Source organism: Pseudochaenichthys georgianus, chromosome 16 (genome assembly GCF_902827115.2).
Source record: "Pseudochaenichthys georgianus chromosome 16, fPseGeo1.2, whole genome shotgun sequence".
Classification (NCBI taxonomy): Eukaryota; Metazoa; Chordata; class Actinopteri; order Perciformes; family Channichthyidae; genus Pseudochaenichthys; species Pseudochaenichthys georgianus.
The window spans coordinates 44613888-44637976 of NC_047518.2; the positions used below are offsets into that span (position 1 = coordinate 44613888).

At 40.4% G+C, this 24089-nt stretch overlaps 1 protein-coding gene across 2 annotated transcripts in view; it reads left to right on the top strand.

Annotated features, from left to right (window-relative positions):
• The window catches only part of LOC117460950 (zinc finger protein 583-like), a 33229-nt gene continuing 9140 nt past the window's right edge, over positions 1-24089 (top strand). Inside the window, exon 1 of one of the 2 annotated variants that reach the window (XM_071205992.1) lies at positions 1-93. In XM_071205992.1, coding sequence (XP_071062093.1) covers positions 87-93 — 7 coding nt within the window. In that variant the 5' untranslated portion in view covers positions 1-86. Of the gene's footprint in view, positions 94-3441; positions 3911-24089 lie in introns of those variants that run through there. The other variant, XM_034102600.2, reaches the window with a different exon arrangement.

Genomic DNA, 24089 nt, shown 5'->3' on the forward strand with positions numbered 1-24089 from the left:
TCTGTCATTGTCATTTTAGCCTTGAAATAAAGGAATTTCACGTTAATCTGCATTTGGGTCCTACCTGCTTCACACATCGTAACATTATGACAGGTAAGTGATGCCATAACTGATGTCATTTGTTTGCTTACTAAAATGAATACTAATGTATATATGCAGGAAAGAGGTGTAATAAGCAGGTGGTGCTTTGCTAAAGCTGATTTGGGGACATTTAGGATATGGTGTGAGGAGTCGGTACACCTGCTAACATCAGAGGGAAGCATAGAGGTAATTACAAGCCAAATAAAGCAACATATACTAAATGCAGCAGAGAACAGTATACCCAAAACAACAATCAAGGGTAGGAAGAAAGTGGTGGAATGAGGAATGCAGCAGGGCTATTAAAGAGCGAAATAATGCATTTAGAGAATTAAAGAAAAACATGACACAAAATAATGTTCTAGAGTTTCAAAGGAAAAGGGCAGCTGCTTGAAGGACAAGAAAATATACCAAAAAAAGAACATGGAGAGAATTGTGTTCTACCATTGGCAGAGTAGTAACATTAGGAAGATGTCTGGTCCATGTTTAAGCAGATGAGTAAGAAAAGGAAATCCATTAAAATTCCAGCTTTGGTTGATGGGGAGAGGCTGGCAGTGACAGATAAAGAGAAAGCAGATATGTTAGGAAGGACACTTGCAGCAGTACATAGTGGGGAGCATCTCAGTGATATTCATAGACAGAAAAAACAGCAGTTACTAGCAGAGAATGAAAACGTGAAGGGGAAGAGACAGGATAATTGGTCAGCTCTGGATGTGGAATTTACAATGTCAGAACTCAAAATAGCCTTACAAGGTACAGGATATACAGTCCCAGGACAAGACCAGCTATGTTATGCTATGTTTAGAAAGTTACCTATGGAAACTATGAAAATGGTACTGAGTCTTTTCAATAAAATCTGGAGAGAAGGAGGTATGCCAAGTGTGTGGAAAACAGCAATCGGGCTACCATTCAATAAGCCAGGGAAAGATACAGTACAGCTAACCTTAGTAACTATGGACCAATAGCTCTTACATCACACCTATGTAAATGGATGGAAAAGATCATCGTCCGTAGGCTCTCACATGTACTGGAACAGAAAGGGCTGCTGAGTAGTTTTCAGAGCGGATTTCGTAAAGGGCGGTCCACAATAGATGCATTAGTAAGAGTGAGTAACGATGTGGAAAAAACATTGAAAATGAAAGAGATAATGGCAATAGTGTACTTTGACATTGAAAAGGTGAGGGATGGGTTACTGATCAAATTGAGTAGAATGGGTATTGGAGGGAGAATGCACAATTGGGTAGGACCTTTTTAACAGACAGGACATTTAGAGTAAATGTTGGAGCAGATATTTCCAATTATTTTGAAATAGAAAATGGTATTCCCAAGGGAGTGCAGTCAGTCCAATATTATTTAACATCATGATTAATGACATATTTACATGCTTAGACACATGCATCCAATCGGCTCTATACGCAGATGATGGGGATATTTGGATGAGGGGAAGAAATGCCCCATACGTAATGGAGAATATAGCTAGAGCGATTCAAAAAGTGGAGAGGTGGTCATATAACTGGGGATTGAAAATATCAAAGCAAGTCATGCATGCTACATGGCATTTACAAACAAACGCAAGATTGATGGCCAACAGCTAACACTATATGATCGTCCAATGACAAAGGTGAGTGAGTTAAAATACCTAGGACTGTGGTTTGATAGCAAATATACATGGAAAATGCATATTAATCAAATGGAAACAAAATGCTAAAAAGTATTAAATGTATTGCGAGCTGTAGCTGGATGCAACTGGGGTGCAGATAAACAAGCATTAATAGACATTTACAGATCAATTATGAGGTCCACAATAGACTATGGTTGTATAGTATGGAGCAGCAGCAAAAACATCGCTTTTAAAAATTGATAGAATACAATATAAAGCGTTGAGGCTGTGTATTGGAGCGATAAAGTCATCCCCTATCAATGCAGTTCTGATAGAAGCAGGAGAGACACCTCTGGAGATCAGAAGAGAGAAACTTGCTCTGTCATACTGGGTCAGACTACAAGGAAGTGGAGAAGAAAATATTTCAAATATAATATTACAGGATTGCTGGGAATATGCAAAATTCCAGGGACGTGGGTTTGGCTGGAAGAGTAAGGAGAGAACGAGGGCATATGGAGTGGAGAATACACGTTTGCCAAAGCAACCCCATTTAGCAGTGTTCCCCCATGGCTTTCCCCAGAAGCTAAAATAGATATGAGTATTGTAGAAAGGAATAAAGAGTGGCAAATAAATGAAGTGGGAATTAAAACAAGTATGTATCTGAACGAAAAGTACTACAATTTCCTACACATTTATACAGATGGTTCTAAGAACAAGTAAGAGTGTGTTGGAGTTGGCTTATACATCCCAGACTTTAAAATATCTATTTTAAAAAGAGCGTCTGATCAATTATCAGTGTATACAGCAGACATGCTTGCTGTAATAATAGGATTGCAGTGGGTTGAAGAGGTCAGACCAGATAGGGTGGTTATATGTACAGATTCATTTTCCATATTACAAAGCATACAATCAACAACTGCCAGAGAAGACATTCTCATAGAACTGAATCATAGCCTGTTAAGACTGCACAGAGGTGGTATAGATCTGCAGTTCTGCTGGGTGCCTGCACATGAGGGGTGAAAGGGAACGAGTGTGCTGATAAATTAGCAAAAAGTGCACTACAAAAGCAAATAACATTACCAGTTCAACTTGGAGAAGGAAAAGCAGTCATTAAGAACAAATGGATGGAGATCTGGCAGAAAAGGTGGGAGAAAGACCAGAAAGGACTATCACAAAGTACAATTACAATTAATATTCATAAAGAAAGAAACAGAAGGGAGGAAATCATGATGGCTAGACTCAGAATAAATCACACAGCTTTGAATAGTACGCTGTATATCATGGGGGAAAAGTGACAGTAACAAGTGTGGGAACTGTGCAGTAAAAGAAGATGTGGAACATATCTTGTTACATTGTGACATCTATAAAGCTGAAAGAGAACAATTAAAGGCTAACGTTTTAGAGGCAGAGAGGGAATGGAGTTTTGTTGGTGTTGTGGGAACAAAAGGAGAGGGAGTAAGAGCTACCAAAAAGGCACTGTTTAAATTATTGAGTGAAACTGGGGTACTACTGTACTAACTGGGGTCGGAAACATTATTTAACATTAGGTCAGGAAAGAACATGGATTTGTATTTTTGTTTTATTTATTTCATGGTTTTATTGATTGATTTATTTTTATTTTGTTTAGATCATAGTTTAAAGAGTTGGAATGATGTGGTGATTCACACTCGTACAGTAGGTGGCGGTAGGCACCTTTTTAAGTTGTTTGCAATCCGCCAAAAACAAGAGAAGTAGATATCACCAGTTGTTCGTCCCACATTTTATTCGGTAACGGCGTCTCGTCGCTACAGTTCTCTCTTTCTCTGTGTTCCTGAGAAAGTGTGTGTGAGCTCCAGCTCTACTGATTCATCATCTGTGTGTTTGGATAAACCTCTGAATGGACTGTGTGCTCTTTTTTCTGGAGTGTTTACCTCGGACTATAGGAGCTAGCTTAGCATGCTAGCTTGAAACACGTTAGCAACGCCAGTCAGATTGAGAGTTTGATGGAGAGAGAAACGGTGTGTTTAACGGAGCTTGCAGGAAAAGGTGATCTAGTAAACATGAGTAAAGTCCAAATGCTGCTGTCGTTGAAGAAGCAACTACTCACTGCTGCTGCTGAAGAGATATTTGCTTTGTTTGAAAAAACGATAGCCGAGTACGAGGAGGAGCTGTCTCTTTCCAAAGAGGAGAACAAGAGACTCCAGAAACTTCTGGACGCTGTTTTACAGCCTCGGCTTCGGATACACAGAGCAGGTCTGTTCCCTTTACCCTTAATTAACACTTTACACTCTTGAGTAGCACTTTATTATCACATTAATAACACTTTAGACCAGGGGTGGGCAATTATGTTTCCCAGGGGCCAAATGAGCAACTGGAAATATTTTGGAGTGCCGGGCCAAAATGCCGAACTCAATTATGCATAATATACATTTTATTTCTAATAGAAAGCAGTAAATGGCATTGTTTTGACCGCTGGTAAGAGTGTATGTTATTATTTGGCAATTAAAATGTGAGGTTAGCTTTCAAAAATATAATTTATTCAAATATAATTTCCAAAATGTGAAACATTTCACTCATTTTCAGTCACATTAATAACAAAGGGCATTTTGAGTTTCATATACTTAGCTTTCTTAAGACATCACATCATCTTTGTAGCCAAAATAAACAAGACATGTCACTGAACTGTGTAACTGTGTAAAGAAAAGTGTCCCAGTTTTGTAGCCTTTTTGACTTTACATGCCTATATTAAACATTTAATGTTTTCAGAACTGTGCAAAACAAATAAAAAAAGGATCAAGTGTCCCATTTCACTTGTTATATTCCCACATTTTAGGGTTCTTCAGTTCTTTTTTTTCATTCAGTGTGAGAAATCCAGTCTTTGTTGAGCTTTAACAAGTCCATCAAAGTCAGGTTGAATGTCTGAGGTGGAGATGCAAAGCACAGCTGACAGATGTTCATCAGTGAGAGAGGATCTGTACCTGGATTTGGTAAACTTCATGACTGAGAATGTCTGTTCACATGTGTAGTTGGATCCAAAGAGAACCAACATCTTCTGAGCATGTCTCCTCATGTTTGGAAAGTTCTCCTCCTTGAGAGCAGAGTAGAACTCTAGCAGTGATGCTGATTTAAAGTGCTCTTTCAGTAGTGAATCAGACTGCAGGTCAATGAGTTCAAGCGGTACATCAGTGGGTGCACTATCAACACTGCAGGTAAAGGGAGAGGAAACCAGCAGCATTTCATCCTCAACCTTTTTGAAATCTTGAAAACGCCTTGAAAATTCATCATGCAGTGCTCCTAACATGGATGAGTACCTGTGCCGGTGATCAGCTGATGGTTTAACTTCTTTCAGGGTTTTCATGTGTTCGAGATTGTTGCTGCCTAGTTGCCTTGAAATTAATTGCAACTTTGTCTTCAGCTTTGTAAAACAGCCTTGTTGTTTTTCTAGCTTTGCTAGTAAATCAGTTGATGTCCTCGTTCGTTCGGCATCAGTCAAGTTTTTGTATTTCACGGCATGTTTCGTCTCGTAATGCCGTTTCAAATTGTACTCTTTAAACACGGCGACATGCTCCAGACAAACCAAACACACAGGTGTACCCTTGACTTCAGTAAAGAAAAAATTAGTAGTCCATATTTGTTTGAAAGTTCTGCTTTCGGCATCCACTTTCCTCTTTTTGGCATGAGCCGACATTTTCGCATTTTTCAGGGGTGACAAGGAAGGTAGACACGCATTTCACGTGCACAGTTGACGTGCATGATTGCGTGCACTGTGAGAATAAATGGGCTTCAAAATAAAAGCAATGCGGTTTTAGTCCACCCATAAGATAATTAGAAAATGTTTTATTTTCTAATTATCATGTAATCTTTCGCGGGCCGGTCAGAATTATCCCGCGGGCCGTATTTGGGCCGTACAATGCCCAGGTCTGCTTTAGACCCTTTATCAGCACTTGCTGCAGGTAGTATGTTGACAGAGTCACATACAGCAATAAACTGGTCATGACGACGAGGTCTTCTTTAGCCTTAACTGGCGTGGTTTATTTTCATATGTGCATTGCCCCACTTGACCTGCTCTTCATGAGAGCTAGAGAGAGATAGAAGGGGAGGGAACAATCCCTTATACCTGATACCTGACGTCAGCTACAATAGCTGCGCCTCCTTACGCCTATAGCGCCCTCTTACTGTGGAACAGTTATAGTGCAGTTACATGCAGACATATTAATACTTACACTTAACACTCTCACTTATGAATGACGTGTATACTGTACAACTTTTCCAAGAAAAATAACAGTTCAAAACATCAAAAGAACATGGTAGTCAATATTACATGATAATAGGCAATATTTTACACACCGAACATGACCCCTGCACATTTTTTCAATTTCAGTTTGGAGACAGGCTTGGTCATAGCGTCTGCAACCATGTCATCTGTAGGACAGTAAACCAGTGTCATCTTTTCTTCTCCGATGAGAGATCTAATGAAGTGATATTTTATATCCACATGTTTACACCTCTGTCGGCACACAGGGTTTCTGGCAAGTGCAATGGTTCCCTGGTTGTCTTCATAAACAACAGTTTTCTTATATACATAGGTATCCATTCCTTCGAGCAGTTGTTCCAGATAAATACATTCCTGTATTGTCAAGGCTAGAGCCATATATTCGGCTTCACAAATGGGCTGTTTGTTTTCCATGAAACTAGTGAGCTGTCTGTACCCATACTCACACAATACCCTGTGGTACTTCTCCTGTCTGTGGCGTCTGCCGCCCAATCTGCGTCACTATAGGCTTGAAGCCCTCGCTAGTTCCCTAGTTCTACACTCCTGCATGTCAAAACGATTCAGGATCTTTTCCACATATCTCTTCTGGGATATTTTTACACAACTGGCAGACTGTTCGAAGTCCATGCCTAGAACATGTTTTAACCTGCCCAGGTCCTTCATCTTGAATCTGGTGGAGAGCATACCTTTCACCTGCTCTAGGTTTCTAGTGTTGTCTGCTGCGATGATCAAATCATCCACCCAAAACACAATTATCACTTTTCCTGACTCTTTTGACTCCTTTGTGTAAACACAGGGGTCTACTGGGTTCTGTATGAAGTGGTCTTCAATTAGACATGTATGAAGCATCTCGTTCCAATTTCGCCCAGACTGTTTCAGGCCGTAAATGGATTTTTCTAGCTTGCACACTAGCTTCTCTCCTTCTCGTAACCTTCAGGTTGTTCCATATATATGTCCCTATCAATAGGTGCGTGCAGGTAGGCTGTCTTCACATCCATCTGGTGTAAAATCAAGTCGTCTTCGGCTGCCTTCTGCATAACTACCCGTACACTGGTCAGATTAGCTGTAGGGGAGAATGTCTCACCGTAGTCTATTCCTTCCCTCTGACTGTAGCCTTTAGCTACAAACCTGGCCTTGTACCTGTCGTGCCCTTCAATACCCTCCTTGATTGAGTACACCCACTTGCCTCCCACTGTCTGTCTACCCTCGGGTAACTTTGTTAGAATAAAAGTATGATTGTCCTCCAGAGACCTCATCTCCTCATCCATCGCTCTCTCCCATTTTCCTGACTCAGGGGATATCATGGCCTCTTTAAAGGTCTGAGGTACACCACTCACTACTCTGTAGCAGTAATCTATGCTGGTAAGTGTACTGTCATCCTCGTCACTTTCTCTCTGGGCATAGTCTTTCAGATACTTTTGGGGTTTATGTTCCCGGGGGGGATATCTCCCACTGCATGAGGCACGTGACGTCACCCTAGGGTGCTTCTCGCCATCATCCTCCGGTGGCTGTTGACCGTCTGTCTGCATGTCTGTGCTCAGTACACTAGGCTGTGGCGTTTCTCTTTTCTCACACCCTACTCTGGAGTCCAGCTCTGGCTCCTGTGTCTGTGTCTCGTTCTCACATGTTGTCTTTGTGACAAACTTTACTAACCTGTGCTTTTGCACTTTCCCCTTACCGGGATAATAGACTAGAAAAGCAGGGCTGCCCTTGTCATGCCCTACAAAAAGTCCTTTCTCACACCTGGACTCGAGTTTTCCTCTGTCCTGTTGGTAAGCATAACGCACTGACCCAAACTTGTGCATCCTGGCTAGATCACACCTTTTTCCTGTCAGTGCGCATAATGCCATAGACTCTTAGGTAAGTTACCGTCTATTAGCTTACACCTAGCCATTTCGAAAAGAGTGCGCCCTTCCCTCTCAGCTATCCCGTTCTGGTGCGGGGAGTAAGGACAGGACGTCTCGTGTCTTATCTTGTTCCTTCTCAGTGACTGAAACTCTCTATTTGTAAATTCTGTTCCGCTGTCTGACCTCTGGCATTTTACGCTGCCATACGGAGCTACATCTGCAAGGCATTTCTCTGTGGCCTGAAGTGCGTCACTCTTTGCTTTGAGAAAGTAAACAAACACTGCCCCTGTATACACATCTGTGAAAGACTGCATATATTTAAAGCCACCTATGGACTCATTATTTACTGGACCGGCTATATCTGTGTTAACTAGCTCAAGTGGTGTCTTTACTTTTTCTGTGGGACCTCTGTTCCTTGTTTGAGTGAACTTTCCCTTTATACACACAGCACATTCTTTGTTAGGTCTATGCTTTTCACCGTTAATGTGCATGCCTACTGTTACCGCCTGCAGCTTCAGTATATCCTCGTAATTACAATGACCGATGATCTCATACCATTAGGGGTGTAACGGTACCCGTACCGAAATTATTCGGTACGGGCCCTTCGGTTCGGTACCGAATAATTACTTCTTGGAAGTAAACTCAGGTGCTGCGTCGCAGCATTCAGAGTAATTTCCTCACATTGGGCTCATCGCGTCATAGAGCGAGCAAGTCATTTCATTGGATGAGAGGGCATGCTATGAGAGCTGGTCAGAGGGATGCGTTCAAATTTAGTCAGTAATTTGAGGAACTGTAGAAAATTAATGACGAACGCAGATAAAGTTGAGCTCGAAAATCCTCCAGCACCATTGAAGTTTCCGGTTTGGGAACATTTTGGTTTTGCAGTTACATACAAGGATGACGGACAAAGACAGGTGGACCAAACCAAAGCTGTTTGTCGGCATTGTTCAACTAAAATTGGTTACGCGGCTGGCAATATATCAAACTTGCACACTCTTGAAAAGGCATCACCCGAACGTGAATATCACCGGTACCAAAAGACTGAAGTGCAAACCCAACTCCCACTAGCATTTAAGCCTCCACCACTCGCAGAGAGTTCAGACCGAGCCAAAGCTATTACAAACGCCAAATATCCTTATGTTGCCATGTTAGCAAAGCGCTACCTGGCTATCTGCTACCTCTGTCCCTAGCGAGAGGGTTTTCTCCACAGCAGGAGACATGGTTAGTGCCAGCATATCTGCCCTTTTGGCAAGCAATGTGGAAAAGTTCATTTTTCTTTAAACATGAAAATACAATGACAAGCAAGTCATAATGTCAAACTGGCTGCTTAGGTACTAGTACAGTTCAAATACAGATAATTTCAGTTCATCGAAATGCTGCACCTTAATGTTCATTTGATTATATTTTGTATTTATTGAGTGAATATTCACAGTTTAATAATAATTAAAAACCCAACACTAATGGTTTATGTTTTGTGAGTACTTGTAAAGTTCAAATACAGATTATTTCAGTTCATCGAAATGCTGCACCTTAATGTTTATTTTATTATATTTTGTATTTATTTGAGTGAATACATTATTCACAGTTTAATAATAATAAAAAAATATATGTTTTTGTTTTGTGAAAAAAAATTCTGCTGTAACGAACCGAACCGTGACCAAAAAACCGAGGTACGTACCGAACCGAAATGTTTGTGAACCGTTACACCCCTACAGATGTAGCGCTTTGTTTCAGACGCCTACCCGTGCGGGTCCGTGATCGGCACGGGGTGGGCCCCTGCTGAAAAGGAAAACCCCCGCAGGACTTGAAACGCCCCCTTGATAAATACATTTAATTATAATGAAACCAGCTGCAATGGATCATGGATCCACCAGGGGGAGCCGTGAAAAGCTGCCACACTGAAACTCATGTGAAATAAACAGCTGATCTACAGGTATCTGATATTGCGGATATTTGTTAAGATCCATATATCACGGATAGGATCATATTCTGTGCTTAATTAAGAGACATGTAATCATTTACTAAACATCACCATGTTTTTATTTAACAAAATAATGTTTAATTCACGTTGGCGTAAGTACAAAACCATCGCTATGTTTTTAGATCAGGAAATGCATCCAGGGTCAAACAAACGATTTTCGATCGTCATCCTCGCATTCATTTAATGTATCATATGTTCGCTAGTTGAAATGAATGCACTAAATTGAATCCACGTGAGTTTACAACAACAATAATCGCTTTGTTCACATCCGACCGGAGGAAAATGCAGCGGCTCTCACTACCGATCACCCTAATCCCACGGGCAAACAATAATATGTACAGTGTTAATAGTTTACTGTATTATTAGTGTAAAATATTACTGCTATAATAATCACACATTGAGTTGTTGAAATCAGACCGTCGTTTTTTTTAAACGCTCTGAATGAAACGGCAGCTCTCAGGTGATCAGCTGTGTGTTTACACAATAAAATATGCATAGTAATTTAATACCTTCCAACTCACATTGTAAGAACAGTTCTGTTTCATATGAGTGTTGAGAGCTGTATCGACAAATCTACTAATTTTGCCCTCAGTGCACCAGATTGATGCATTTAACTTCAATTTAAATAAAAACATCTTCTGTTGTAACAACAATAGCATTATAAATAGTAACATAGCATGGTATTGCACATTTACTGTAGCGTTGAGTGTTACTGGCCTGAGATTTTTTTATTACATGAATGAAGGTGACTGAGGCTTTTTAATATAGACTTTTCAGTGTCCCACATTTTGCACAGAACTGTCCCACATTAGGAAAACAGATTGTCTGAGACAACTTGGCACTAAGAGTACTAATATGTCTACCATTTCTTTTATGAGTTTAATATCTGCATGTTCTCTTTTGGTTTGATTAGGACACATCCTGGGGATTTCAGAATGTTACTGGATTTTGATTTATTGTATCGGCTTCATGTCGCAATATATTCCCGAAGTCTGAAATGCAAAAATGTTCCACATTAGGGCAATTCACCCTACATTTAATCATTTTGTTTATTTTTAACTAAATAAATGTGGTTTAATCCATCATGAAACTAATGTAGGCTATTTACTTAGTACATATCTGACATTAACGATTAAAACACTGTTCATACTGCTCACAGGCTGATATCTAGTGTATTCATACCCTTCATACCCACTGTTTATTCATCATTCAATTAATTATCTATTTTATTCTGTAGATTGTGAACATTACTTTTCACTTTACTGCTTGTTGCACCTGGTTAGAAGCTAAACTGCATTTCGTTGTCTCATTACCTGTAATCTGTGCAATAACAATAAAGTTGACTCTAATCTTGAGCAGGAACTAATGTAGGCTATTTACTTGGTACATATCTGACATTAACGATTAAACACGTTTGTGCATTCTTTATGAATGCAAACCGAGTCATTTCGTTTATTTTTAACGAAATAAATGTGATTTAATCCACATAATTTACTGTGTTAATTGTTTACTGTACAGTAGTATTGTTTAACTTGAAGGTGCCTAATGTGAACATTTCCAGAATGTATTGTCTTCCCTTTTTAAATGCCTCCGTGATGTGCTGCAGACCATACCGTTCACCAGCCCCAACCCCCCATGTGTCCTATGTATGTTGGGGACCCTTTTTTTAAAACTAATTGGCCATCGGAATGTGTGAGTCACATTCCACAGCCTCCTCCTGTGATCCCCCGCACACAGAGAGACACAGGGAGATCGCTCTTCTGGAGTGAAGAGAGCGGAAATAATGATATTGCAAGAAGTTAGAAACGTAAAATGCATTTTGACAGACACTTGGGGGAAATATGCTGCATTTTGAATGTCCGATAGTCAGTGATGTACCTGAAAGCGTTCAATGAACGATCGTTCAATGAACGATCGTTCATGAACGCCTTCATATTTTGGGCGAACGTGAACTGAACGTACTGTATTTCCACTAGATGAACGTAATTGAGAACGCGTTCATTCTCAGCACTGTATTATAACGGCGTTCAAAAGTGCGTTCATTCTCAGCTCTGTATTATAACGGCGTTCAATAGTGTGCCAGATTTCATATGCCTTTCAGCCGAAAACCCAGTTAAAACACACCGTAAACAGGCTTCAAAATAATGCGGAAAACCACCCAATCTGGCAACAGCAAGCTGCCTGTGACGCGTACGCGCCTGTCACCCCTGGCTGTCGCACTAAAATATAAATATACTAAATATATCAGACTCCTCACAACAAACAATGTGGAACCGCGGAACCGGCGAGCATTGAATGAATGAATTAGTATGGACGAAGCCGAGAGCAGCTGCAGCAGCACTCGCTCAGAGTGAGACTCTACGGCAGGGGTCGGCAACAGGCGGACCGCGATCCGACCCAGACGCCGACCTATACGGAACCGAGCTATAATCAATACATTAATAGGGGATTTTTCGGTGCCTCCCGCTTTTTTAACGCTGATTTGGGTGACTTGTGTAATTCGTGGAGAACCGAAGAGTTTTCGACTGACGGACAACTTCTCACTTCACAAAAGAAGAAGAAATCTAGACCGCAAAAATAATTAAACAAGCGAGTACCTGTTTTTCCTGGCCAAGGACAGGTTCCTTGAACACAACACGAGCGTAACCTGTCTTCCGTGTCTTCACGTGGTATATGTCTCGTCCGAAAGGAGTGCTGAGCACCGGAACGCCGCTCCAGCCCTTAAAATATTGCATATAAGGATAATAATTAGGGCCGGGACTTTAACGCGTTAAAAAAATTAACGCATTTTAATCGCACTTATTTTTGCACAGCGGAACGTTTCTCACTGGATGAGTTTCAGGCGTACCGATTATACTGGAGCACCAACTAACGTTCATGACTTTAGCATGGGACTTCAAACAACAACAAACCACGGTGAACAATAGTCAAACATGAACGAACAAGCTGATGAGACCACTTTGGTCGCCCCGTGGATGGGACATTTTGTTTTAAAAAACGGACGGATGGAAGCGTCGATAAGAGCCGCAGCACATCAAGCCTAAAGTATCACCTCAATGCAAAGCATGTAGCAGCTAGCGTGGATGTTAGCCCGACTCCGAGTGCAAGGAACCACACCCTGACCCAACCCACACTCAACCAGATGACTGGTTTCAGGGCCAGGATAAGTCAGGCCACGTCTGAGAAAATAACCAGCTCCCTGGCTCACTGGATTGTCACTGGGCTCGACATTAAGGACTGTCCGATGGCCCGGGGCTATCTAGTATTTAGCTCGGGCAATGAAGCCTCACCTGCTGGTTGCCCGATCGGGCAATCTATTATGCCAGTATCATGCAGCTCGCGGATCTAGTAATGAGTGACCCGACAGTAAAACTAAACATATCTACAGTATAACTAGTTTAGGTAGTTTGAGAGGTAATTAAAATAGCTACGTGTGATATTCTAACCTGAAGTGTGTGTTACTTTTGTTCCGCTCACCGCTGCATGCGATCATGCAGAGCTGCGTGTCGAGTCTCGACTCGTCAGCAGCAGCTGATCTCTCTCCCGTCAGATTAGACTTCACTCGCGTTTATGTCCATATCGATCAGATCCAGCTAGTTCTAGCTAATGATAGGACTACCTGCTTATTAAAAGACAACTACACAATAAGTGTCGCTATGCAACTGGATGAGGCCACAAAGTATAGCGCAGCATTATGCATTTGTTTACATGCCCACCGGAACCCCGAGGCATTACCAACAGATCAACGCACAATCAACCCATACAGGACATCTCTTTCTCCACATTAAGTGTTAGACCATTAGAGTTGACTATTCTTGTCTGTCACATACTCTTCTTGTCTGTCACATAAGTGGCGCAACTGAAGCGGTATTGCTCTAAAGGGAAATTATTTTTGACCGAAGATATTTAGATTTGCCGGCTAACGGGAACTCTGACGTGTGCTTCGCGGATGCGCTCGGCTCCTCTCGACTGCTGCTCGGGTCTGCTCGGTCAGCTTCCGGATGAGGAGGCATTCGTTCGACCAACTTACAGTAGTTAACATTACAAACATTTTTAACAGGGGCCATAATAGTGTAAATAATGTTTGTTTTGGCAGTTATAACTGAATGTAATGTTTTCTACTTTTTTCCATCTGGGAAGGCATTTGCCTTCATCCGATGGAAAGTGTTTTGACCAACATCTTAAGTATTTCTTAAAGCTATGCAGGGCATGCAAGCGAGCAAACGCAAACAAGACCAAACAAACAAGTGAAATGAAGAATACAATTGAAATTGTACAATATAATATTGTGGTGGTTCATCTTATAATTCAGTCTAGAGAATGCACCAGACAGCATCTAAGACCTGCAAAAATTAAAAAATGTCTAGGGGGACGGAGGCCCCCCAAACCCTTCGTGCCATTTCGTCCGCATGCATTTTTCAGGGCAATCTCTATTGGGCTCAGGGCCATCTGTAAATTAGCTTAGATGGCCCTGTGCTTAAAAATGCGATTTTTAAAAATGCGATTTTTAAAAATGCGATTTTTAAAAATGCGATTTTTAAAAATGCGATTTTTAAAAATGCGATTTTTAAAAATGCGATTTTTAAAAATGCGATTAATTTCGATTAATTAATTACAAAGCCTCTAATTAATTTTTTTAATCGAGTCCCGGCTCTAATAATAATCCATAAGGAGCCGTACACATGCCGCAGTGTTTGCGTGGCTGTGTCTTTAGTTGTAAACACAGTGGCGATCTGTTGTTATTAGCATCTGGTTAGCTAGCTATGCTAACGAATTTAAAGAGCTTTTCTACAACCAGGTGGAAGAGAGCTATCTCCTGAGAGGCTCAAATATCCTCAGCTCAGTGAGGTTAAGGCACACCTTGATATGGTCATTATAGTTATTAATGAGACTAAATGAAAAACTCGTATACAATACTATATGACGGTAACAAAAAAGTTGTTAAAGATAACAAGAATAGAGTTTAAAAGGGGAGTGATTTGTAAAATATCCAAAAAGAAAAATATGCTTACAGTTCTGTTTCATATGGATGTTGAGAGATGTATCCATAGATCTCTTAATGTTGCTCTCAAAGTGTACCAGATTGATGCTTTTAACTTCAATATTTTAAGCAAAGGTTGAGTTCAATAATTTGTACGACCCTCGGAGGATGTTGTAAAAATTGAAAGGAAAAAGGTTCCCCACCCCTGCTGTAAATAATAATAAAAACCCTTGATTTTTAACTTAAAGGTGGGGTAGGTAAGTTTCAGAAACCGGCTCGAGATACACTTTTTGTTATATTCCATGGAATGCTCTTAACATCCCGATAGCAATGAATAGCTTAAGTGCTTTGACAAAAAATCCATAAAAAAATGTCATCTGTAGAAGCCGTAATACTGTAAAAAGTACAACTTGACTCCATGTCAGCCCAGATTTACAAACTCCTGGCAGGACAAGCTCAAGCTCAATTCTCACACTGAATTTAAAAAAGTGAGTGGGGGACTGCAATATAAGAGGGAAAGAAAGAGAAACTTTGAAACTGTTCAATTGTTATGATGTGTAAAGACTGATATTGTTCTATAATCGGCTGAAACTGTTAAGTCATGATGTGAAACGGTTAACAAAGAAAAAGGGACACTCAAGCTGCTGCTACACTTTATTTATCTAAAATTAAGCACTTTTAAGATGCACATATTTTCAAAAGCTATTTTATTTATTTTCTCTATTTTATTTGTAAATGCAGCCCGAGAGGAACATTACACATATCCACAGTATTTAATGTTAATTGACAATAAATATTGTTGTTTTTGAATTGTACTTTCTTTATTTGATTGGCAGTCAGTTGTTGATTATGCAGACGTTGATAAAGCTACAGGTCACTTCAATATATATCACACTAATTCATGAAGCAAGTTAGACATTTTGATGTTCCGGACCTTTGCATGGGGACATTTTCTCTAACTGGACCTCGTTGAATTTTAGTTGAAGACCCCTGCTCTACGACGTCGGCGTATGATCATTTTAAATAGTTTTACGTTAAAGTCAGTACTGACTCGGACGGAAAAATCTAACGTTTGCCTGTAAACTGTGTCCGCCCGGTTTGAAAAAGCAAGTCCGTACATCGACGACGTCGACAACAAACCTTAAACGGCACATTGAGAATAAGCACACGACCATCCTTTCACGGTATGTGCGAGTGGCGAATAAAAAAGAGAGCCAAAACAGATCCACTACCACCCAAATCCCATTAACATCGTACAGGAGACAAATAATAGCTCGCAGCAACGTATTGAAAAAATAACTATAAATTAGTTCATTTTTGAAACCATGAACTTTAGTTCAACATTTTTGAATTATGAACTATGAACTGAACTAGTTCATTTTAAAATTTGTGAACTGAACTAGTTCATGTAGAAAGTGAACTTTCCCAACACTGCCGATAGTCCACCATTAACACCTTAGTCCGTCTCGTCTCATCAACGAAAACTAAATATACATGACATACTTTGTTTTAGTAGATTTCGCATGAGAGCAAAAGGAGAATATCCGTGTGTAAGAGTGAAAATGTATGTATGTAAAATGAGAATATATGTGTGTAAGAGTGAAAATATGCTGCATTTTGAATGTCCGATAGTCCACCATTTCCACCGGAAATATCAAACATTTAATAAAAGTGAAAAACAATGAACAAGACTTAACGTATTCATCATAATTAATTATATTTATTTCGTTTGGATGTAGGATTTTTGACTTTGTTTAGAGCAGTGATCTTCTACTATATGAACATTTTGGACCCAAAATCACAAAAAAATGTAAAAACAGATTTTGAAAATGATATTATTTTTCATATAGGTAACACAAACATACACAACGAAACCATTTAAAAGCTGGAAATATATACATGGGATGTCACTATGATAATGTGAAAGTTTGATTGAGGTAGCATGGGATTTCATTCTGATAAGGCAAAAGTGTTATTATAAATATAATACAAATATATATATATATATATACACATTATGTACAAAAATCTGTTTTTTCTGTCTTTATCTGTGCCACGCTTCAAAGCGGTTTCTGTCAACTACGACACAGAGGTCAACATCACAGGTTCCTCCTCCTCCATGTCAAAAAACAAGCTTAAAGCTTGACTCACGTTCAGAGTTCTCCATCATAGTTGAGTCTTCAAAACTCTAAATCTATCTAACTATATCTAAATTCTCAATGTTTGTCTGTCACTTTACTTCAATCGCTGTCTCCCACGGCCGCAGCCTCTCTTCGTCTCCCGCCGCCTGTCTTCGTATATCTTCGTCTCTCCATTTCCCGCCGTCTCTCTTCGGTTCCCGCCGTCCCTCTTCGTCTCTTTTCGTCTTGTTTCGTATCACTCCGTTTACCTGATTACCTCACCCCCTCCCTGGTAAATACATCCTGTTGAGCAGAATCTACAGTTTCCAGTATTTTCCGTTTCGTAAAATTATAAAATACGGCGAAGATATTAAAATATGTGCTTCCATTATTCATACTTCTGAAATATATCTGTATTAACTTTATATCATCGTATGTCCGTGTTTATTGGGTATTTTTGCATGAAACAAAGACCGGCATATAGTTTCAAGCCAGTACTTTCGACAGAAATACACATATACATCCTGTTGAGCAGGATCTACAGTTTCCAGTATTTTCCGTTTCGTAAAATGATCAAATATGGCGAAGATATTCAAATATGTGCTTCCATATTTCATACTTTTGAAATGCATTAACTTTATATCATCGTATCTCCGTGTTTACTGGGTCTTTTTGCATGAAACAAAGACTGGGATATAGTTTCAAGCCAGTACTTTCGACAGAAACACACGGCAATGTTGTCCGGACTGTTGTTTTTATGCGGCACCGGCTTGAACAGGTCATGTGATCTGATCACGCCGGCGTGACGGTCGACTCCAAAGGGTTAATATTAAATACATATAAGTATTTTTACAACTTGTATTTAGAAATACTCTGTTGTAATTATTGATGCATACATGTGTTCATCCATTCAATGTGGCATCTGCTATAATGGGGTTAATGTATGATATTACTTAATAATACAATACATTATAATATATGATAATTACATTTTAGTTTTGTTCATTTATTATTTCATAGTTTCTCATTATTATTATTTGTATCGCTCATCTTACTTTTGATTTTATTAATCTGTGTGAATCTGTGCTGTCCTGTTTTTCACTCTCACCCTGTTGCTGTTTGAACTACTGAATTTCCCCACGGGATTAATAAAGGTCCATCTTATCTTATCTTAATGTATAAGTTGATTTACTTCAATCTACTGTACAAAATTACAAGAAATATACTGCATAAAGCAAACTATATACTTTATTTGATCTAAAATATTGATGTTTCTACAACACCCATTGTGTATTTTGTGAATGAAGCACCATCTCATGGTTAAATCCTGTAATTGAACAAATGGGGAAATTGGGCAACGCCCTCTAGCAATTTGGCAACACCCCCAGCCACTGGCATCCGCTGGGCTTTTGACTGGGACACACCCATTTGAGTCTGATCTGGAGTGCTACATCTGTACATACCATGTCTGAATATCATGACTGACATTACACACATCATTTTCATTACATTCTGTTTGTAGATAATACATTCTCTTGTACACCTCAATGTTAAATCTCGTACCGCCAGGCTCCACAAGAACATCGTTACCTTCATTGAAGAACACCTTGGCACCATTTGCAGTAGCAGATTTTACAGAAAATAGTTCTTGGAGGAACGAGGGTATGTAGAGGGCCTTCTTCAACGTCACTGTACACCGGCACCCCTCACTGTCTATGAGGCATACCTGTGCGTCTCCTCTCCCGTGCGCCAACCCGAAAGTGCGCTTCCCGTCTGCCAGCTTCATGCTGTGTCTCTCCGGCTCGAAGGTGCTGTCAAAGTTCTTGAATCGGTTCCTTTCGTTGATAATGTGGGACGACGCACCTGTGTCCACGATCAGTCCCTTCCTTTGGGCCTGCTGCTGCTGCGCTGGCGTATGCTGTCTGCGCCCCGAAGGTGAAGTCCTCTCTTCCCGCTGCTCTCGGGGTGTCGTCTCGACTCGCCTCACGTCCACTGCTGCCGCCATCTTGTCCACAGCCGCCATCTTGCACGCGCGCGTACCGAGCGCTCTTTTCGTGCTTCTTTCTACACACTCCGTCTGCGTGTCCCAAAGTTTTACAGAAATTACACCAAACAGTTTTTGTGCACTTATCTTTACCGTGACCCTTTTCTCCACATCGCCAATGTAAGGGAAATAATTATCTCAGACTCCTAGATGTGACATACAGGACCAACCTTGACGTCTATTTATGTCCTTTAAGGACACAGGCTGCTTCAGCCAATAATGTTATTGTTGTCCTTTAAGGACACAGGCTGCTTCAGCCAATAATGTTATTGTTCCCATTCTGTGACCGGTCAATACTAGGTCACAGATGGTCTTTGTTGTGGATGCACTGGGACACTTCCTTCTTTGTTGTTTGTGGACTCCAGGGTATGACATATTCGAGGCCATAAGTGGCGGACGCAGGTAACTCAGTGTGCCCAAACTGTCTAAAGCTATCTTATCTAAACATGTTGACGACTCTCTCTGAAACCAGTTAAATGGGCTGACAAGAGAGAGGCGCTCCAGAATTGACGTGGCAACCACCCGTGCAGTCAGACCGTGACTGCTGTGACTTGTGATGTGAATTCTCCGGCCGTACCTCTTAATAAATCATCAGTGCTCTGACATCAAAACTCCTGCTCTACCTTGTCTCCTTCCTGAGTCGGTGACTCCTCAAACATTGCTACACAGAAGTTTCCACTATAGCCAACACGCCATCCGGTCCGGTCTATTTCTTTGGCGCTGCCCGGGCCTTCATTACCCTTTCTCCCGCCTCCTCGGCGACCGGTCTGAGTCTTCTGAGGCCTCGAAGTTCCGCAACTTGGCCTTGAACTCCCCCAGCGACATGTCCGCTGAACCGTGCGTCACCAACAGTGTGAACGGTTTATACATCTCAGTGTGAGAAAAAGTTTTTAGAGAGTACTTGTCCATGGACAAGTGAGTTTGGCAATGTACTTGTCCGAATACATTTTTCAGTTGTCCAGAATGGAAAATAATTGGGGCCACTGGAATCTTCTTCTTCGTCATCGTATTTTACATTTTCCCACGGTTTTTACAACACCGCTCAACGTAAGTGAGCGGTAATATTTTACTGCATCACACATAGGGTTGGGTATCGTTTGGATTTGAACGATTCCGGTTCTGCTTTTCGATTCCGGTTATTTTCGGTTCTCGATTCCGGTTCTTTGAGAGGGTAAAAATAAGACCCATGGCAAACTGGGAGAAAAATATATTTATGAAAACATTAAGTCAAATCTGTATTCCTATTTACAAATCACTTCATACTATTTAATTTCTTACGGTTATTGAATACAATTTATATAAAAATAATCTCTGCATTGTTTAGTTAGTTCTAAGTGGGTGCAGTTTAAGAATGTACAATTGGCCCAGTCTCCTCTGATGTCTGAGACACAGTCCAACCACACATCTCCAACACATAGGCCTAATAATAATAATAATACATTATTATTATCTCAAAAAGAGAGATGCTCACAAATAATCTAGGAAGTTTAACCACTTGGATTAAACCAGAGGTGACAAGTCTCGGTGTCATCCTGGACTCAGATTTGAACTTAAACGCCCATTTAAACAAAGTGACCAAAATAGCTTTCTTTCATCTCAGAAACATAGCGAAGGTAAGACCATTCATAAATCAAAATGATGCAGAGAAGCTAATTCATGCTTTAATATCTAGCCGACTCGACTACTGCAATGCACTATTCACTGGTCTCACCAAGAAAGCTATTGGAAGACTCCAGCTCATTCAAAACTCTGCAGCTAGCCTACTGACGAATACCAAAAGGAGGGAACACGTTAGTCCTGTCTTAGCTACTCTACACTGGCTTCCTGTAACTTTTGGAATTGATTTTAAGGTGCTTCTCCTCACATACAAAGCTCTGAATGGACAAGGACCCAGCTACATTGCTGACTCTAATGAACTACACACCTGCCAGAACACTGCGATCATCAGATGCAGGTCTGTTAGAGGTCACCAGAAAGAGTCCTAAGAAGATCGGTGATGCAGCCTTTATAAACTACGCCCCAAAATTGTGGAACACGTTGGCCAACAATATTAGGGAAGCCAATACGTTAGGCATTTTTAAAAGGCAGCTTAAAACCTCTCTTTACCAAAGCATTTTACACTATTATACTGCACTATTCTCTGTGATTGACATTGCACTATTTCTCTGTTTTATTCCCCATGTTTTTATTTTTAATTATTTTATCCCACTTTATGCTTTGCTCTTGCTGCTTGTTTTACACTGATTTTATGTCTTATTTTTTACTGATGTAAAGCACTTTGAACTGCAATCCCCTGTATGAAAGGTGCTATACAAATAAAGTTATTATTATTATATTTATAGCCTATAGGCCTAGCGCTTTTCTACAACTCAAAGACGCTTGCACGCTTACACATGTCCTGCAATACACATGCTGCAGCTGCTCACTGTTTGTAAAAGTAAATAAATAGTATAAATAGCTTTTCAATAATGTACTTTCTATACCCTGCTTCATAAACAATACTGACATCCCTGTGCTCCTCCGAGTCTGGGGGTCCGGGGATGTAAGGACAGCGCGAGGACACAGACAGGGAGGCTGCTTCACTTCATAAAGGAAATGGTGGTCAATATTAACAACACAGGAGCTAAAATGCGTAATAACCTTCATTACGTGTTAGAGAAAGAACATAAGAAAGTTTGACAAAGATGAGGCTGTTAAACGGGCAGCGGATCCGCTGTGTGTAGAAAGAGAGAGAGACGCTGCACCGTGCAGCGATCAGCTGATACGGAGCATAGAGAGAGCTGCAGTCCGCGGGGCTCGGCCTCGCCTCCTGTCCTCACAACTCTTATTAATCTGGGGACCGGACAATTGTTATTTGTTCCTACTCGGAAACCGAGTTTTGCTTCCCAACCCTGCCACTGTGCTACACTTCCCGCTCCGCTCCGCCCCGCCGTTAAGCGGCGAGATGCATTTCCTTATGAATCGACAAGCAGAACCGTAACTAACATTTCTAAACGAACAATGGCGGACACGGACAATTTGCGAATAAGTTCTGCCTTTTGTAAACTGAATGTATCAATAATTTGTCAATAAATCGGGGCGAAAAACGTCACTTGTCCGCCGGACAAGTCAATTGAAATATCTACTTGTCCGATATTGTAAATAACACGTCCCGGACGGTGGGACGTGTACTTTTTCGCACACTGCATCTCTGGTAGTCCCATCATAACCATCGCCATCATTAGTCCATCTGCTCCGCCCTGATGAAGTATTCAGTCACAGTCTCTGTGTTAGCTTTCTTCAGCGCGGTCAATGTTATATACAGGGATACAATCCGTGGCCTACCTCTGCCGATTTAGTGTTCTCTTAACACTTTTAGACTCTCTCAGCCTTTGTCCTTTGTGTCCCGGAATATCAGCCCCAAGCTTGTGTTGTCTAGGAGTGGTGCTAGTTCGCAGTATGCGTCGGCGTTCAGCTTAGTATCCAAGGCTCGCGCGGCCTCCGTTATTTCTCCCGTGAGGCCCGTCAAAATTGTCTTTTTCAGCCCCACTCCGTGCATACAGCACAACATCGGCTATTCCCAAAGCTCGTATTCTTCTGCCCTTCCGTCAAACGTGGGCCACTTGCTTCTGCCTCTGGTCGCCATCATTTGATTGTAGCTTAGCTTAGCTGCCCGTTAGCTTAGCTTTAATGTCCCGCGGTTTTCCCGCCGCTAAACTAGCCTAAACTTTTCAGCTAACTAGCTATCGTTATTTCGCTCTTCCGTGATCTGGGCCCATAACCTGTTGACAGAGTCACATGTATAGCAATAAACTGGTCATGACGACGAAGTCTTCTTTAGCCTTAACTGGCGTGGTTTATTTTCATATATGCATTGCACCACTTGACCTGCTCTCCATGAGAGCTAGAGAGAGAGAGAGAAGGGGAGGGAACAATCCCTTATACCTGATACCTGACGTCAGCTACAATAGCTGCGCCTCCTTACGCCTATAACGCCATCTTACTGTGGAACAGTTATAGTGCAGTTACATGCAGACATATTAATACTTACACTTAACATAGTAGATCCTGAAGTAAAAGTACAAACACCACACTGTGAAAATACTCCATTATTGTTTTCAAAGCCCTAAATGGGCTGGCTCCGGCCTATATAGCTGAACTCCTCCAGCGCTACACCCCAGCCAGAGCTGCTGATAGTGCCCAAGACCAGGCTCAAAACCCGATGGCACTGAGCCTTTGCAGCAGCTGGCCCTAGGCTCTGGAACACTCTGCCCCTCCATGTGAGGTCGGCCCAGACCCTAGGGGTTTTTAAATCTACTCTTAAAACACACTTCTTCTCCCTGGCCTTTTAGTCAGCGGAGCACAACTCCTGACTTTTCCCTGTGTTTTTTTATATATCTGTTTTTTTTTATTTATTGTCTTTTATTGTGATTGTCGTAATGTGTTTTTATGTGATTGTAGTATTTATTACATGTACAGCACTTTGGCCCGACCAAAAATCGCTTTTAAATATGCTTTATAAATATGCTTTGATTTGATTTACAAGTTAAAGTACTGCATTAATGTTATTTAAGTAAAAGTATGTAAGTATTATTAGACACATGTACTTTATTATGATAATTAAAATGTATTACTGAAGAGCAAACCTACCAAAAATAAATATATTTATAAAAATACATACATTGGATAATATGCCATTTAATTTACTGATTTAAATATTACCCATACATGTAGGCACTAGTTGGTTAAATGTAACATAATTTGATAATTTAGTTTTAATGTGCTTCTTTATTCACCTTTTCTTTTTAAATTTGAAAAAGCAAATACAAATAAATACTTTTCATTCAGAAATCTTCATAAAGAAATCAATGAATACATATGTTCAATAATAAATGAAACACATCTAAAATGTTACTTGTTAAAGAATAGGGGAACTAGTACAAAGGTCATTAGGTAATTAAAACATTAATGTAAAATCTCATCAATCAATTATTGCCAACATGTATTTATAATATATTCTATATATTAGGGCTGTGCGATTATGGCAAATCATAATCACGATTATTTGGGTCAATAATTGATATCACGATTATTTTGACGATTATTCATTGACCATTTATTGAACTTTAAAACAAATAATATTTTACCAATAAACAAGATCAACAAATATGTTGGAGCGCACTTCCAAAACCATACTAAACATATAT